Below are 17,919 nucleotides of genomic sequence, written 5' to 3'. Positions count from 1 at the left end.
TTGTAGAAATTCATATTGTTGTTTTATTTTTATTTCAAATCGTTTATTTGTGTTATTGTAAATTGTCAAATTGTGTACTACACGATTTTTCACCTGGGTAATGTACTACCTAACATAGTCTTAAAATATTAAGAGGTATAAGTTCTAAAATTTAATGTATAATGGTAAAATGCATGAAACCAAACAATAACATAGATGACAATTTTCAAAGCTCATCCCACCTGTTATGAAATGGTTTCCATGAATATCTACCCCATTTGCTTCAAATTTATGCCTAAATGAGTAATTTTATTATTTCAGATTACAAATTTCAACCTATGAAACGGTTTTCATGGGTTGCTTCAGGTTCTTTATTCCACCTACAAAATACATATAGCTTGAATGCATATATAACTGGTGATAACATTTGGAGTCTTCTTTTTATAACGATACATTTTTTGTATTGGTTTGGATTGTGTTCTCTAACTTTCAATACTTTCATCAAAACTATTAAAAAATCATGTTTTTTGTTGATTAATTTAACAGGCTGTAAGTGGCAATTTATACAAAGTAAAGACCAAACTGAGGGTTGTAGATTTCCAATTTTGATAGGTTGCCATATCAAGAACGTTGTACTATTTGATCATTTTGGATAGTATTTCTATATTCAAGAATGAGATTTGATATCTTTTCACTAGATTCAATTATTTAAGTGGAAATGAATAAATTAACCATTTCACTTAAACATTTTTTTAGGAGTTTATAGAATGTAGCTCTTAAAAGAAGATTTTTGAATATGTGATTCAAGATTATGTGAATTTTGAATATTGGATTTGAGAAAACAAGGCTTGGATCTCTAACTCCACCAAAAAGGTGTAAATAAATTCGGGAAAAGTTTGATGAATGACTTCAAAATTCTTTCCTCAATTTTTTATTATCGTCGTTATTTTTTTCTGTAATTCTGAATGTAATATTTCTTAAAAGCACGATATACCAACTAATTTCATACTTTATAAATTTTGGAATTTCAACATTTTATTTTGTAAAATGTTTTATTTTTGGAATTCCGAAGGTAGACCAGAAAATAAAATAAAAATATTTTTTATATCATTCTACTTTCTGAAAACTGTTATTTGTAGCATTCTACATTGTAAAATAATCTCTTTTGAGGATTTCGAACATAGAATGGAAATTTTACCCGTGGTTTCCACAAGTTTTAACCTAGTAATAATGATATATATATATATATATATATATATATATATATATATATATATATATATATATATATGCACACAAATAGGTGTGTATCTATATTTTTTTTATAAAATCGTGTTTGTATACATTTCTTTTATAAAAACATGTTTGAATAATTTTTTATATAATACGTGTTTGTATGCATTTTATATATAAACTTGTTTCAATACCAACCCAATTATAAAATAGATGTTTATAAATATACATATAAATATATATATATATATATATATATATATATATATATATATATATATATATATATATATATGTGTGTGTGTGTGTGTGTACAAAAAAAAATATATACAAACACTTATTTAGGTGCATATAAATATGTTTTTACGAAAAAAAATTATACATTTTACTATGAAATAGGTGTTTTTTATAAATATGTGTTTGCGTACAAATGTATTTATAATAAAATAGGTGTTTGTATATATATATATATATATATATATATATATATATATATATATATATATTTAAAAACGAATTTGTATATATTTATGTACTTAATAAATACCTATTTTTATAAATAGGTATTACGTATACAAAAAAGTTTTTTTTTAAGTTTTTATATAGAAAATATAAGATTTTTATATGAAAATATGTTTTTTTTTGTATAAATATGATTTTATAAAGAAAAAAACATATTCGAAACAAAATTTTGAGAAAAAAAGTTGTAAAAACAACTAAAGTTAAGATGAATTCATAACAAAATTCTAAAACTTAGGCTAAAAGGGTAATTTTGGACTAAATTTGTAATAAAATTTAAAATCTGTGCCAAAAGTGTAAATTTTGGATCAAATTTGTAATAAATTTTAAAAATTAGGCAAAAAATGTAATTTTTGAAAGTTGGATGACCTGTTGACCGGGTAAAAATGTTATATTGAATACGTTTACCGGTTTTTGGGTTTAATTAAATAAAAAAAATATAAAAACTAAATCATGATACAAATATATATTTATTATAGTTTTTTCTTATAAAAATAATAAATAATAATAATAATAATACCGAGCCATTTGGTTTTGGTACGTGGTAATGAACCGAATAGGGTTTCTAACGTACAAATTGGATACGGAAAACTCCAATCGGATTCCCTTGGAAGCAACCTACCTCCATAGTACATACCGCTCTCTCTTTCTGCAATATTCTACGCACATTTACCACGAAGTGGTGTGACACCGAAGAAATCTCCTCATACAACTGATTCATCTACGAAGGAAACGGTAATCCAGATTCAGGAAGCAACAATGATGCCAGCGCCATCAAGTTCATCAACCAAGAAAAGGCGAAAGAGAGGCGGAGGACAACAACAACAACAACAGCAACAGCAGCAGCAGCAAAACCCTGTGATTGCGGAGTCCACTCGTATTCATATTCGACGGACACTTGAACAGTTTCGGGCATCCAATGATGAAGGTAAGAGAAAAATCTCCACAAGAAATGGAACAGGATGTAAATGTTTCATGTTCTGTTTACACACATGAAATGCGATATCTCATGAGACTTGCTATTTGGGAAATATCTGTAGCATTTCTATAATTGAGGCCCTGATTGAACAAAAATTGAATGGTTTAGTCATCTGTACATCTTTCAAGACTCTTTGTTTATTCGTCTGAATTAATGTTCTGTTAACTTTTAACTATTCGATGCTCATTCTGCTCATGAAACTATGTATGTTCATACATTTAAATTCATAGTGCTATTTAATGAGGAATGAAATTCATGTAGCTTCCATATTTAATGGTTTCAGCTTACACATTTGAAGCCAACCTTACAAACTTTGAACGTGCTGAGGTACACAAGTTATGCAGAAAAATGGGTATGAAGTCGGCAAGTTCTGGGTGAGTATTGCTTATTACACATATTAAAACAATACAAAAACCTGCTCTTAGGTTTATTGCATATTTTCAAATTCATAGTCATTTCCTGAGAATTTGACTAACCTGGACTTTTGTAGGCCTAAATCAGGGAATAACAGGCGTGTTTCAGTTTACAAGTTCAAGGGGAAGCCAAAGAATGTCAAAACCAAGAACGATCTCACCTCTTTTACATTTTCAGAAGAGGGAAAAGTAGTTTTGAGGGACTTTTTTTCTCTTTATCCACCTGGTGATCAAGGGGAGGGTGAAAAGATCATGTCCACATCTAAGAAAAATACTGATAACATACGAACAAAGACAGATGATATTCTTTGCAAACCTTCAATGAAAAAGGCTGAAATTGCTGAAAAGTTTAATTCAGTTGTTGCCAGAATGGAATCAGACCTCAAATTGAAACAGGTTTTTCATCGACACTTTCAGGTTTCCGTAATAAAGAAACTGTATACTTCCTTTTCCTCATCATGATTTGTGTAATATATTCTTGCTTTGTAGATTACTGAAGATAGGTACAAACTTCCAATTGCATCCTTTAAGGATGTTATTACTTCAACAATAGAATCTCATCAGATTGTTCTCATATCTGGTGAAACTGGGTGTGGAAAGACAACACAGGTGCCTCAGTATTTGTTGGATTATATGTGGGGTAAGGGTAGTGCATGTAAAATAGTCTGCACCCAACCACGGCGGATCTCTGCGATATCTGGTACCCATTGCTCAAGTTCTAGTCTTTATAACTTTATAACACAACTAGCAAATTATGTTTCTGTCTTTCCTAGGTTTATATGATTGTTTATTTCCTGCTATGTTTTTTGTAGTTGCTGAAAGAATATCTCATGAAAGAGGTGAATCTATTGGAGAGAGTGTTGGATACAAGGTACAGTGTAGAGTTGGTAACTTCATTGGTTGTTGGTTTTATTATCTTTTCTTCTTTTATTATTCACGATTTACCTCTTATGGTGAAAACCCTAGATAAGATTAGAGAACAAAGGTGGAAGACATTCATCTATTGTGTTTTGCACAAATGGTGTCTTATTGAGGGTCTTAGTAAAAGCTGGCAATGGAAGATCTGGAAGAGAAGCTTCAGCAAAGATGGTCAAGGATACATTTCCTGACATCACTCACATCATTGTGGTATAAATCTATTTTAAATGTGATGTGTTAGAATTACATTCTGTTTTTATTGAAAGATATGTTCATTTAGCATCTAAAGACTTCAATTTTTGTTGTTTTGGAAAGAATTTGTATTTGGAATCTAGGGATTGCATTATCAATCACTATATTTGATGGGGGTTACAAATTTTTGCAGGATGAAATTCATGAGAGGGACAGATTTTCTGATTTTATGCTAACAATCATCAGGTACCTTTTAGGCTTTTACTTTCACATATAAGTATGTTGCTATTATGGATAAAAAAATAAAATACATTGCCAATATTGGTATTCGGGTATATGTTCTAATTTAGGGTTTTCTTCACAGAGATATGCTTCCATTATATCCTCATCTACGTGTGGTGAGTATGATTTAGTTATTCTTTTCATATCCTTCACTTTTCTGTATATAATTATGCACTTTTTGGTTTACCACAAAAAGATTAATCCTAATCATATTTTGAAAGGTATTGATGAGTGCTACACTTGATGCTGAACGATTTTCTCAGTACTTTGGAGGCTGCCCAATCATACGTGTCCCTGGCTTCACTTACAATGTAAATTCCCATTTTAACCCTGAATCTTTTTATCCGGTTTATGTCATCACATTTCTATGGTGACCTTTTTTACATGTATAATATATCAGGTGAAGAGGCTCTATTTAGAAGATGTACTTTTGCTTGTGAAGTCAAAAAAAGATTGTCACCTTGATTGCACTTCAAAAACAAATGTAGATGAAAACTCTCAATTAACTGAAGAATTCAAACTTGCCCTTGAAGAAGCAATTCACATAGCTTGGTCAACCGATGAGATTGACTCTCTTTTAGATATTGTTTCAAGTGGTGGAGAAAATTTTCTCAATTTTCAGCACTCTGTAACTGGGGTTACACCATTAATGGTGTTTGCTAGAAAAGGAAGAGTAGGTGACATGTGCATGCTTCTCTCTTTGGGTGCCAACTGTCATTTACAAGATAAAGAAGGAAAAACCGCACTTGCGTGGGCCCTACATGTAAACCAAAATGAAACTTCAGATATTTTAAGAAAACATGTAAACGCAACCTCAGTAGGTTCCAAAGATTCCAAAGAAGAACAGGTTTTACTCGATAGATACTTACAAGATGTGAACCCTGAATTAATCGATGTTATCCTTATAGAACAATTATTAAGAAAAATATGTACAGAATCACAAGAAGGAGCTGTTCTTGTTTTTCTACCAGGGTGGGATGATATAAATAAAGCACGTGACAGATTAACTTCTAGTGCTCTGTTTAAAGATTCTTCCAAGTTTTTGATATTGGCTCTTCATTCCATGGTTCCATCTATAGAACAAAAGAAGGTCTTCAAAAGGCCTCCACAGGGTTGCAGGAAAATCATTCTCTCAACCAATATAGCTGAGACAGCTGTCACGATTGATGATGTTGTTTTTGTGATAGATAGTGGAAGGATGAAAGAAAAAAGCTATGACCCGTATAATAAAGTTTCAACTCTTCAATCTTCTTGGATCTCACAAGCAAGTGCAAAGCAACGAGAGGGTCGGGCAGGAAGATGCCAGCCTGGAATATGTTATCATTTGTATTCAAAACTTCGGGCAGCTTCCCTGCCCGAATTCCAAGTGCCCGAGATTAAGAGAACACCAATTGAAGAACTTTGTTTACAGGTAAAGATTCTTGATCCGGGATGCAAAATAGAAGATTTCTTGAAAAAAACATTAGATCCACCTGTTTCAGAAGCTATCCATAATGCGATTACTGTTCTTCAAGATATTGGAGCTTTATCACCAAATGAAGAACTCACAGAACTCGGTGAAAAACTCGGGTCTATCCCTGTTCATCCGTTAACAAGCAAAATGCTTCTTTTTGCTATATCCATGGACTGCATTGACCCTGCGTTGACTTTAGCTTGTGCAAATGACTACAGAGACCCTTTCACTCTTCCAATGTTACCAAATGACAAAAGAAAAGCAGCAAATGCTAAATGTGAGTTAGCTTCATTATACGGTGGACATGGTGATCAATTAGCCACAATAGCTGCTTTTGAATGCTGGAAAAATGCCAAACAAAGGGGACAAGAATCGAGATTCTGTGCTCAGTATTTTGTGTCTGGAGGTGTTATGAATATGTTATTTGGAATGCGAAAGCAACTTCAAAATGAACTTTATAGAAACGGATTTATTCCTGAAAATTCTTCAAGGTTTAGTGCAAATGCTCAGGATATTGGTGTAATTCATGCGGTTCTTGTCGCAGGGTTGTACCCTATGGTGGGAAAATTACACCCACCGAAAAAAAATGCAAAAAGAATTGTTATTGAAAATGCAAACAATGATAAGGTGAGATTGCACCCTCAGTCGGTCAACTCTAAGTTGACTTTCAAGAAAAAAGATTATTGTCCTTTGGTGATATATGATGAGATAACACGTGGAGATGGGGGTTTGCATATTAAGAACTGTAGTATTGTTGGACCACTTCCTTTGTTATTGTTGGCAACTGAGATTGCTGTGGCCCCACTTGATGATGTCAGCGATGATGACGATGACGATGATGTCAGCTTTGAGGGTAGTGATGAAGAAGGTTATGACGGAGAAAAGGGAGATAGACTTATGTCTGACCCTGAGAATGTGGTCAAAGTTGTTGCGGACAGGTGGCTTTCGTTTGAGTCTACAGCTCTTGATGTTGCTCAGATATATTGCTTAAGAGAAAGGTTGTCTGCTGCAATCATGTTTAAGGTACATGTATTTAAAATTTTTAAAAAAAAAACCATTAAACAATCGTGAAACTTGATTACAATTTAATGACATTGTTTTTTTTTTTTTTAAAAAACATCAGATTACACATCCAGGAAAAGATCTTCCGGAACTTCTTGCAGCCTCCATACACGCAATAGCGAATGTACTTTCTTACGATGGCCTCGCTGGCATCAACGCGCCACTTGTATCCGTTGACTCGTTGACTTCAATGGTAAGAGAAACCGACATCGGGCAGCCGCCAGCTGGCGGAAATAAAGGCAAATTCAAGAATTCAAACAACTTTCTTGGATCGCTTTTATATAATAATGATTCACAGAGACAATGGTCAGGGAGGCCCAGACATCATGGTCATCATCATCCATCTACTTCTTATTCTACACAAAGAAATGAACATCAGATTCAGAATTCAAATTCACAGGGTGGCATGGGGAATGTTCATGAGGGAAACAGGAATGAATTGAATGGTTTGGGTTCGAGGGTTGACTCTTTGAAGCGCCATCGTGGAAGCAGAGCTTGATTTGATTGTATTTTGATGGTTGTATGATGTAATGTGAATTGGGTTTTGATTCAAATGGGGTTACCCTTTTATGTAAACAATGTTGTTTGACGTGGTAGCCATTTTGAATGTGTTGTTAGCTTGTTATTGTAGGGTGCGTGTGTTTCTTATACAGGATTGGACTAGAGTAGACAGGACTGGGCAAACTTTTAGGTCTCTATTTGGATACACGATCCCACTTTTTTGGGTGGGACAATCGTAATTTGTCTTATTGAATCAGTTCCGGTCTATAGGTCTAATCATTCGCAATGTATGTATGTATGCACTTACATGTATATGTATTGCACAAGTATGTATGTACATCGATATTCAAACTCATGTACACATGTGATATCATCATATATGAAATCTCACCTCCTTACCAGTAGGTTATGTTTACACATATGTATATGCAGGGATTCAGTGTATTAGAGCACCACATCGGGTGCTTTCAACTGCTGAAAGCCTTGCAATCATACCTGGACAGTGTTTGAAAGCCACGTCAGCTAAGTTCTTGCAACTGCTGAAAGCCTTGCAATCATACATAAGTGGGACCATCTTTTACTTTATGAATTATGATGTACAGTTTTTACGTGTATTATGCTATACCACACACATGCATTATAATATATAGTAATTATAATCTATTTTAGATTTAGATATATTTCAAAATTATAAAATAATAGTGTGGTAATTATAAAAGTTGATGCGCCACAGTTGAAAGATCAATAGTCTTGCGTTGAAGGTCTTACAAAGGGTGCATGGACCCCACTTGGAACATGGAAGTGGGCCACCCAATATTTTAGTAAAAAATCCCTATTTTGGGGAAGAGATAAGAGTACTATTGTTCAAAAGATAAGAGAAATGAAGCACTCATCGTATATATTACCACTATCTGTCAAAAAAAAAAAACAAAAAAAAAAACAATAATGTAGTGGAATAAGTCAAATGTAATAGTAATTTGTCATATATAATAGTGGTGTCTCATATAATTATGTAATGCATAAAAAAAAGTTTCTAAGTCTAATATCGTGTAATATGACACATAGCATTAGTAATAATATATAACTATGTGTAATTGACTAACAATAGTTAGTCACATGTCGTCTTTATAAAATAATGTCTATATAAAGATCATTGATCCTTAAAAAAGAAACAAAGTGAAAATTTATGAAATGAGTTTAGAAGTTTTTAACTTCTAAATAGCAAATTATATACTGTATTTTAAAAATATCATCCAAGAATTCAACTCATACGATCAGATCATCTATCAACAATAACATTCAATAAATATACGATTAGGTGCTCTCTTGTCTATTATTATTATTTGAAATTTTATATTAAGATTTTTTGAATGTAGAGATAAAATCTAGTTTTTATTTGTGGGTGGGTATATATATATATATATATATATATATATATATATATATATATATATATATATATATATATATGATGGACACTGATTTTATTTTGATGATTATATATTTGTAAGATTTGTAGTTATTTATGTTTTATTGAGAATTTCACATTCAAAGTATGATATACTGTTACGTAGTCATCAAAACCTAAAATTTGTAGGTATTTTTGTATCATTACTTTCGTTGCAGAGAAAGATCCGATAAGATTGGTTTAAAATAGAAGTATACTATTGACTAACAAACCCAAAGCTCAACTATTTTTATATATAAAAAAACTATATAATAAATATTCTTGTTTAATCGAACAGTTATCTTTATTACATCTTAGATGGGAGTTAAAACATTTGAATTGGGAGACAACGGAAAACGTGAGGCATGCAATTTTTCACTGTTTATAGTTTTTCACCGTTATATTTACAAGCCAACTGTCCTGTTTATAATGAATATTAATCAATACAAAATACAAACTACCTAATTAACAAACATCTAACTAACCAATCACTTTAGTTAACCAACTACATCATAAGTTGGTATCTAAAATTTTGGAAAACTATTTAATATTCAATATGCTATTCTTTAATATTTAAAATTGTAATGTCATGCAATATATTCATTTTGATTTTTAAAAATATAACAGCCCATTTTCATCCTTTTTTCTTTAATACTTAATATTTTACTGTTATACAATAACTTTTGTTTTGAGTTTTAAAAAATATCTCAACCGATACTTTCCTTTCTTGACCACAGCAATAATCATTTAATATATGACCACAGTCCACAGCAATAATCATCTTGATTTTTTCTTTAGAAATTATAATGGATACAATGATTTTTCTTCATCAATGAAATTTTGTCTAATTCTAATGTTATGTTCAAGACAATCATTTTCTTCCATAAATTGTAAACATTTTTATCGGTTTCACAAATCCATTTCTCCACAATTTAATTCAATTTTCATATTTTGACCCACTCTATCTTCTTTTTTTTCCTCTTCACATATATTCTTTTATGAGTGTTTGAAGTACCCTGAGACCATAATGGGTCCCACCTTTGTTGATCTTCAACGTCCGGAAAGGCTGTGAAAGTATGTTAAGGCATGAAAGGTGGCAATTATTCGTCATGAAAATGGTATGGGAGTAGGTTAAAACGGGATTCATCCGTCATTAGAAAGATAGATTGTGAGAAATGGTCAATATATTACCATTTCGCAAACATAATACGCTGCAAAATGCCATAAGATGCATTCATAATGGTAATTTGTGCAAAATTAGTGGCTATCTGATGAACAGAAATTAGGGTTTGATGAAATAGAATCAAACAGACAAAGAAGATGATTAAATAGAACTAACTGATTAATCGAATTAACACAATCTAAAAAATTGCCCAGGGAATCTCCCTCTCTCTAAGCCGAAAGCTTAAGAGCCAATACAAAAGTATTACACTATCAATTTTCTAGACATGCCCCTGACCTTTCTCTCTATTTATTATAATCCTAGCGGACTCAGATGAATTTTCTGTTTTACCCTTTATTGGGCCTTCTAGACAAACCCTATAAGACTTTTGCTTTAATAGTATTTGGGTCCAGCAATACTCACTATTTTTGGCAAACCCTTGTTTTTTTTCCTAATTTTTTGAATAGTCTATAGGAGTATTAGAGTAATTTGTGTTTTTGTTGGTGTTTATTGTAATCGTTTTGATTTGAACCTTGGTATGGGAATAGGTTAAACAAGTAGAAATCCATGAACGTATACTAGTAGTAAGTATTATACATGAGTGACTTACGAGATACAAAACTGGGACAAAAATAGATCCAAATAATGGATTGGAATGGAAGTACTGAATTGGTTTTTCTCATATATGATATTATATTGATTTTAAGTTTTAACTACCTCCTAACCACCTCCTTCCCTCCTATAAAAAAACAGAAGCTTTGCTGCTTGTTCTGTATGGCAATGTTGGTTAAATCATAGCTCATCATGTGTAGATGTAGTAGATTCCCCATCTGTCTCTGTCTCTGTCTCTTCTTTTTTGGACTCACTGCTACTCTCATCATTCCCTTTTGTCTCCTCAGTTGGAGTTGGAGTCTCGGTTTCATTCTTCACGCTCACCTTCTCAACTTTCGGTTTTGGCTTCGGGATTCTATTCGTGCTCGCAACCTGGTAATAAATATTATCATAAATACTATATGAGTAAGCAAAACATCTTAATTCTTAGTGGAAGGAAGGAAATAAGCAAAAACATCATATCATATCATATCATATCATGCCTTGTCTTGAAGATCAAATAGCTTGCTCATAACTTCTTGAGATGTATAAGCGGGAGTCGCGGATGCTGATATCCTGTATTCATTTTAACCGATTACGGATATGCCATTGCCATTGCCATGTTAAACTTAAACAAATCAATCATAATCCTTGCATACAACCCGATCATAATTTTTTTCTTTTAAAAAAAAAGTAAATTAAAAGTATAGCCAAAACCCAAAATTCCATAAATTGGCTATACTTAGGGACCAAAAATACTCATTTTACTTGGAATGGGGACCAAAAACATTACTTGCAAGTGAACTTTTTAGGACCAAAATTGTAAAAATCAGCTATACTCAGGGACCAAAAATGTAATTTACTCTAATGGCACACAGTATAATCAAATAGTAAATTACATTTTTTTGGTCCCAAAAAGTTTTTCCTTGCAAATTTGGTCCTTATTTGAGGTTCTTGTAACGTTTTTGATCCTCGTCCCAAGTAAAATGACTACTTTTAGTCCCTAAGTATAACTTATATTTTAGTCATTTTACCTGGAACAGGGACCAAAAACTTTAAAAATAAGGACCAAAGTTGCAAAAAAAAAAAACATTTTTGGGTCCCACCAAAGTTGAAAAAGTCAGCTATATACTTGAGGACCAAAAATGTAATTAATTTACTCCATACATAATTAATATGAAGAGCTCACTTTTTTTGCTCAGCCTCCTTATCGTTCAACCACTTCTTAAGATTTTCTGCCTCACGTAGTACCTGGAAATTAATAAAACATTAAACTTTATGTTTCATAAATAAAGCTGCATAGTTTAAACTTTAAAGATGAGAAAGAAAGCAATTGACCTGGTCAATTTTCTCTTTTGGAATCCATGGTTTTTTGGATTCCCACCCACTAACAATCTGCACAAATGAAAAAATTAATAAGTGACAGTCTGGCAGAGGATTCTTCAATTTATTATGTGAAATTTTTAATCAGAGGATATTATTATTTACCTCTTGAAGCTCAGTTAAATACTGTCTAGCACTTTTTGATGCTTCTGGCCTTGCTGTAAGCTCCTTGTATCTATACATACCACATGTTTATAAAAATTTAAGTTTTGTAATATCACAATCAAATTTTATTATTTTTTATTTATTGCATACCTGAAAAATATGGGGTCCCCGATATCCTTCAGTTGATCCAAACGTTCTTCAAATTGAGTAGCTGAAGCATCTTCACCATCCATGTACAACCAATCTTGCACCTAAAAAACACAAACAAAATTCATGTTAATGTCAATTGAATACTCATTTTGCATGTGTGTGTGTGTGTGTGTGTGAGAGAGAGAGAGAGAGAGAGAACCTCATCAAGTTTTTCAATGAATGACTGGCGTTGCTCGCTAGAAGAAACTGTTTGTAATTCATCCAAATAATCAAGCTGCCAAACACAATAAATAGAAATGAGAACTAAAAACTAAATAATAATAAAATGAAAAATTAACCTTTTCTCTGGTTGCATATATGTATGCTTCAAGATCATTTTTCGTCTCTGCAGTTCTCCTTCTTTCTGCATCCTTTGCATCAAGTGCAGTCAATCTTTTGATACCTTCTGCAAGAGCTTCATCTGACAAAGGTACCCCTGACCCCACAGTCTTCTCAGATATCTATACCCAAAATACCCATACATAATCAATGAAAACTACAAAAATAATATAAATCTTAATGGGATTTTATTAAGCTCAAACCTTTAGAGGAATTCTGAAAGTACGTTTCTTCAGTTTCTTTTCAGTGCCAAGATCAAGGGTATTTTGGTCATTTTCAGTGGCGTTAACCGAGTTGGTACTCGTATCATCACTAGCTTCTGTCTCTTTGGTGGAATCAGCTTCAACAGTTAAGTTGAGGGGAGCAGAAACATTCTTTTTTGGAACTTCTACCCACTCAGAAATTTCAATCACAGCATCGGCTCTATCCAATGAAAATATGCCACTTCTACTAAGAGAGAAATGGAGACTGGCTTTCACAGGGGATGAAAGGTTGCGTGACATGTACCTAAACAGTTAAAAAAAAAAAGTAAAAACTTAAAATACATTACAAAAAAAAGAAACCTATCTTTAGCTGGCTGCATATAACTCGGTTCATAATTTCATATAAATATTAATCATGTACTTACTTTTCACTAGCATCAGTTAGACCAGAGACAGAATACTTTGCAAAAGTACGTGAAGTAATGCCAGGTGGCAAGAGGTGTTCATCTTCATATAAAAGTGAAACATCAAAATCTTTGTTGTGAGTGATTGATCGGAACATCTGTGAATGATTATGAAAAATTTAGTTAGGTAAGACTTCTTTTATTGATGATAGAAAAGATTAGGAGGAGTTTTGATGAAATGAATTTATTTATTTACCTTGATGGGTAACTTTTTTAAGCGTGGTACAAGTAATTGTGTGGTGGTTTCATCTTTTACAAGTTGAGGACCTTCTAAATCCATCATGAAACCATACATGGAACCATCAACCATACCAAGTTTACGGTTTAATTTGATTCCATCACTTATATTTGCAGCATGTAATGAAGCACCAAGAACTGTTGCCTCGTCAGCATCTAGATGTCTGTCCACGTCACTCTTTCCAATGAATTCTTGAAGCTTAGCCTGTAAAAGGGATACATAAATCAATATTGAAAAAGAAAGTAGAAAAAATCCAAAACCTTGCAACTGCATCCACAATGATTAGCCTTTTTAAAACCTTTTTCTTTTTGCCACATCGGCTTTCCACTAACTTTATTTAACTCATACCTATCTTTATAAATCTTCTCCAATGCAAAAAGCTCTTTTTAGCAATAAAACATACATCCTCTTCTATTTGAAATGTTTTACAAAACCCCCTTATCCAATTTGTCGTATTTTAAGCACACGTCATATTTGATATTGGTGTCATTTTGGTCGAATATGTAGTTATAAAAATAAAAGACAATATTATATGATCGTTATGTTATGTTCCTTGATGTTTGACATTGGTGTCATTTTGATTGTCTTGACATTCTTCTTGATGATATTTTTGCATGAAAGATATCATAATTTTATTTTGCATTCATAGTAAAATAGATTAATTAATCAGAAGATAATTATATATTGAGGGGGTAAATGGTAATATGTAAATGCTGTTGAGGGGAGGGGATGAAATGTCAAAAATATAAAAACAAAATATTTCTCATGGAAAAAGAAGTGGTTTTTTTAATACAAAAGGCTTGGCCCCCAATGTTGATAAACTTTTTTTGAAAAGCTTATGGTAATAGTAAAAATCCTCAACAAAAAAATAAAACTCCCATTGAGGTGCTCTAACAGAAGAAAGGCTAGGCAACTTAATAAAAACAAGATCAAGAACACTAATTAATTAACACTACCTCGTGAAGGGATTCGGAAATAATATAATATGAGTAATAGAAATTATAGTAATTAATGGGAAGATTTATAACCTTCAATTATCATGTGTGTAAAATAAAATAGAAAAAAAAACCTGCAACTTTGGTACTCGAGTGCCACCTCCAATCAACTCAAAGGCGTATATCTCATCAACCTTCAAACCAGAGTGTTTAAGCAATTCTTTGACAGGGATAATAGATCTTTCCCACAAATCTTCACACATCTCTTCGAATTTCTGACGAGTAATTGTGCTCCTGATAACAACAAAAGAACCAGGAATTTTGAATGATTAATTGCCAACAAGAAATACCTAAACTAAGGAACCAAGAACAGATTAATGGAGTGTACCTAAAATCACGGTCATCAAGAAGTGATTCAACTGAAAATGGTGCTGCAGAATTTGCACTAAGGATTTCTTTTGTACGTTTAACCTGCTTTTTCAGTTTAGCCATCGCCTTGGGAGACTTTCTGACATCAACTCCATTTCCAACCTGTTTGTTGAACTCATCTGCAAAGTGTTCCACCAACCGTAATTCCAAGTTTTGACCACCTAGTTCTGGATCCCATTTAACATCTTTCACCTGTATCACAATTCATACGTGTTATCAAGCAATATCATAATAATACTAATGTGACAAAAGTACTGAATCTTAACAAAGCACATAGCACAAATACATAGCTACTAGCCACAACAGCATTTAGACATCCATTCTCATCTGACGAGTGTTGGTTTAGCTAGTTGGGTCTCAATTCTGGTGCATCTGGCTTAATGAAACCTGGTATGTTTCAGCCTTTCAAATTAATACAGTACAACTTTTGACACTTTTATAGAACAAACTTGAATTACTTCTGTGGGGCATAAGGTTAAGGAGGGTGGTCAGGTGAAGAGATTTTATCGGTCTCTAATGTGTAACACTTGGTTATGATTTACTTATATATATGAGTCAAATGTTGCCATATCATATACCTAATAATCTGTAAATAAGAGTAGAATCCTGGTGTAATCTAATAAGTGAACTCAGAAATCCTGATGTAATCCCGAATAGCTTCTAATGTGCATTGGATTAAGTAAAATGACATAAAACGGCAAGTAAAAGATTGAGGTTTTCATAATTAATAAATGGTATATTTGGAAGAATTCTAAAAAAGCTATAAAGGGTACATTTGGAAATGTTTTAAAAAAGCTCAATAAGCTCGTTAAAACACTAGTCTGCGTAGCTTTTAAAAAAGCGCTTAAGCTACTTTTTGGTTTGACTAACATGACAACCTAAAAAAGCTCAAAAAATAAGCTAGTTATGGCACGCCAAACATAGCCTTAAGGAACTCTAATAAGTAGTGGGGACGGGGATGGAGGCAAGGCGAAGGGAGGCCAAACAAGAGGGGAAAATAGTTGTTGCTAAAGCGAGGCATATTGCTACAAGAGTTTGGATGAAAAGATGGGAGAAATGGAATCTACAAGTTAGCAAAATCAAGAGAGTTAGAGAGAGAGAAGGAAAAGGGACATAAGAAACATAAACCATATTAAGGATGACAGTGGTCAAGTTCTAGTAAAGGATTACGAGAGCAAGTGGAGATGGGAGTGGTTACTGTCACTCCTTATTTAATGGGCACGGGTCAAGTCTTAGCAATATTTTGTATCTTTTCCTTGTGTACGATATTTATCTTCTTTTCCATTCCCCTTTGAAATGTCAGCTCTATTGCTTGTATGTTGTATCAGAGGTCTTACTGTCTCTCCGTATCTTACCTATCATTACCCCATTCTTGTTAGGGTATTGGTGCAGAACTCTAGGAATATAAACAGAGCCCATGATGTCTAACTGTATTCATCCTATATTTACATTTCTACTTCTTGTGCAAATGTTCATGGTTATCTCTATCGTTTGCTGGTAACAGATAGGTTAAATATAATGCACGCCACCAGTGAATAGAAAGCATTAAGGTGTTTTAACACAACTAAGTTTTTCTCTTATCCAATTAAATATTTACAAAGAAAGCAACACATATATAGTATAAGCGATTATTGTAATAGAAAATGTCAGTACCTGAAATTGATTGACAGAAACAGTCTTGCCGTATTCCTTAGTGTTATAAGCCGAGAAGTAAACAAGAGCAGCATAAGTGCTGCTAGATCCCATATCATAGAAAATAACATGTCTCGACCCGTTGGAAAAATCTTTATCGATCCCATACTGAAGTGCAGCACCTGAATGCTCGTTAACGAGAGAAAGAGCATTCAATCCAGCCAACTGCGCCGCCTGAAGCAAACCCTTCCGCTCCGCCTGCCCAAAATACGGAGGCACTGTAATAACAGCATCCTTCACCGGCACCTTGCTATGGAACTCAGCCAATTTCAAAGCATAACCCAAAATCATAGCAGTCAATTCCTCCGCCGAATACACAGTAACGCCATCATCGATTTTGATCCCGGCGCCGCCTCTAGAATCTTCAACCACATTGAAAGGCAGATACAAGGAATCTAGAATCTTCTTGACATGAGAAAAGGGTTTTCCAATTAAATCACGTACATTAGAATAAACCTTATCAGGATACCGTGCAACAATCCCAGCTGCCTCCTCGCCAATGAGACGATCATTAGCGTGAAACGCCACTAGAGCTGGCGATTTCCGTTTAGACATTTCGTTTATGGCGATGGATATCGGAGCTTGACCCGGTTTTAGATTCACCACGGCAACTTTTATCCATTCAGAACCCAGATCAATACTAGACACAGCTGATCGCGATGGAACTGAATTTAACAACAGCAAAAACACCATTAAACCTAACCGAAACATTGTTTTGGACATTGTAGATCGGTTGATGGATCTACAGCCCTAGCTAAATCTCCTCCTTGGGGAAACTATACGAATGGCGAAGTGGGATTGAAATTGGGATTTGTGGAGACGTAAGTCGAAGGTTTTAAGCGTAGCAGTGAATTTAACAGAACCAGGAGGAGTGATCTATTTTCTGGGGGACGTGTGAGGTTGACTCTACGTGGTCATTGGTATGGCAAACCAATAGTAAGACGCCACGTAAGCCAAAGTGCCATGTGGTTGCTTATGATAACCCTGGTGCGTTGTTTTTGGCGTAATCGTGACTTTTGGGAGGTCGAGTTCGAGTAGGCCACTAGGGTTTAGCACAATATCAGACATTTTTCTAGACAATCACTAGTCTAAAATAACTAAATTTGGAAAGCGTCGATTGAGAAATAACCGAATTTTTAATTAATAATCATAAAATAATTATAATTTATTATTTTTTTAACAATATCTTGTTTTACAACATTATTATAAGG

The 17,919-nt window shown here is 33.3% G+C and overlaps 2 protein-coding genes across 3 annotated transcripts; one reads left to right on the top strand and one right to left on the bottom strand.

The window, feature by feature from the left end:
* Nucleotides 1–2,288: 2,288 nt before the first annotated feature.
* HVT1 (helicase in vascular tissue and tapetum) lies at nt 2,289–7,886 on the top strand. Its single transcript, XM_079084972.1, has 11 exons — nt 2,289–2,659; nt 2,994–3,084; nt 3,201–3,519; nt 3,613–3,823; nt 3,936–3,994; nt 4,090–4,251; nt 4,427–4,479; nt 4,598–4,631; nt 4,737–4,826; nt 4,916–6,991; nt 7,092–7,886. The coding sequence occupies exons 1-11, from the start codon at nt 2,491–2,493 to the stop codon at nt 7,527–7,529; spliced, it is 3,702 nt and encodes a 1,233-aa protein (XP_078941098.1). The 5' UTR covers nt 2,289–2,490; the 3' UTR covers nt 7,530–7,886.
* A 2,803-nt stretch (nt 7,887–10,689) lies between these two features.
* LOC145166043 (heat shock protein 70 (Hsp 70) family protein) lies at nt 10,690–17,673 on the bottom strand. 2 transcript variants are annotated; one of them, XM_079084969.1, is made up of 14 exons: nt 16,670–17,651; nt 14,976–15,208; nt 14,722–14,881; nt 13,611–13,856; nt 13,376–13,512; nt 12,951–13,254; nt 12,708–12,869; nt 12,569–12,643; nt 12,370–12,470; nt 12,220–12,289; nt 12,070–12,126; nt 11,921–11,982; nt 11,235–11,307; nt 10,690–11,124 (listed from the first exon to the last, which is right to left on the bottom strand). In XM_079084969.1, exons 1-14 carry the CDS (start codon nt 17,429–17,431, stop codon nt 10,933–10,935), a joined length of 2,634 nt encoding a protein of 877 aa, XP_078941095.1. In that variant the 5' UTR covers nt 17,432–17,651; the 3' UTR covers nt 10,690–10,932. The 2 variants fall into 2 exon arrangements, with proteins under 2 accessions (XP_078941095.1, XP_078941096.1); XM_079084970.1 differs by lacking the exon at nt 10,690–11,124 and having other exon boundaries at nt 11,899–11,982; nt 16,670–17,673.
* Nucleotides 17,674–17,919: the final 246 nt, after the last annotated feature.

Source organism: Lactuca virosa, chromosome 3, assembly GCF_052849685.1.
Source record: "Lactuca virosa cultivar CGN04683 chromosome 3, Lactuca_virosa_CGN04683_v6, whole genome shotgun sequence".
In the NCBI taxonomy this organism is placed as follows: Eukaryota; Viridiplantae; Streptophyta; class Magnoliopsida; order Asterales; family Asteraceae; genus Lactuca; species Lactuca virosa.
The sequence above is the reverse complement of the archived record's forward strand: the minus strand, read 5'-3'. Positions and strand labels throughout refer to the sequence as shown.

What these genes read in the sequence shown, in the direction of transcription:
- HVT1 (XM_079084972.1), top strand. Translation starts at nt 2,491, where the DNA reads ATGATGCCAGCGCCATCAAGTTCATCAACCAAGAAAAGGCGAAAGAGA. An exon ending in TCGGGCATCCAATGATGAAG is followed by an intron (nt 2,660 to 2,993) that starts GTAAGAGAAAAA and finishes TAATGGTTTCAG; the next exon opens with CTTACACATTTGAAGCCAAC. An exon ending in GAGAGAGTGTTGGATACAAG is followed by an intron (nt 3,995 to 4,089) that starts GTACAGTGTAGA and finishes TGAAAACCCTAG; the next exon opens with ATAAGATTAGAGAACAAAGG.
- LOC145166043 (XM_079084969.1), bottom strand. Translation starts at nt 17,431, where the DNA reads ATGTCCAAAACAATGTTTCGGTTAGGTTTAATGGTGTTTTTGCTGTTG. An exon ending in CTCGAGTACCAAAGTTGCAG is followed by an intron (nt 13,857 to 14,721) that starts GTTTTTTTTTCT and finishes TCCCTTTTACAG; the next exon opens with GCTAAGCTTCAAGAATTCAT. An exon ending in TAAAAAAGTTACCCATCAAG is followed by an intron (nt 13,513 to 13,610) that starts GTAAATAAATAA and finishes AATCATTCACAG; the next exon opens with ATGTTCCGATCAATCACTCA.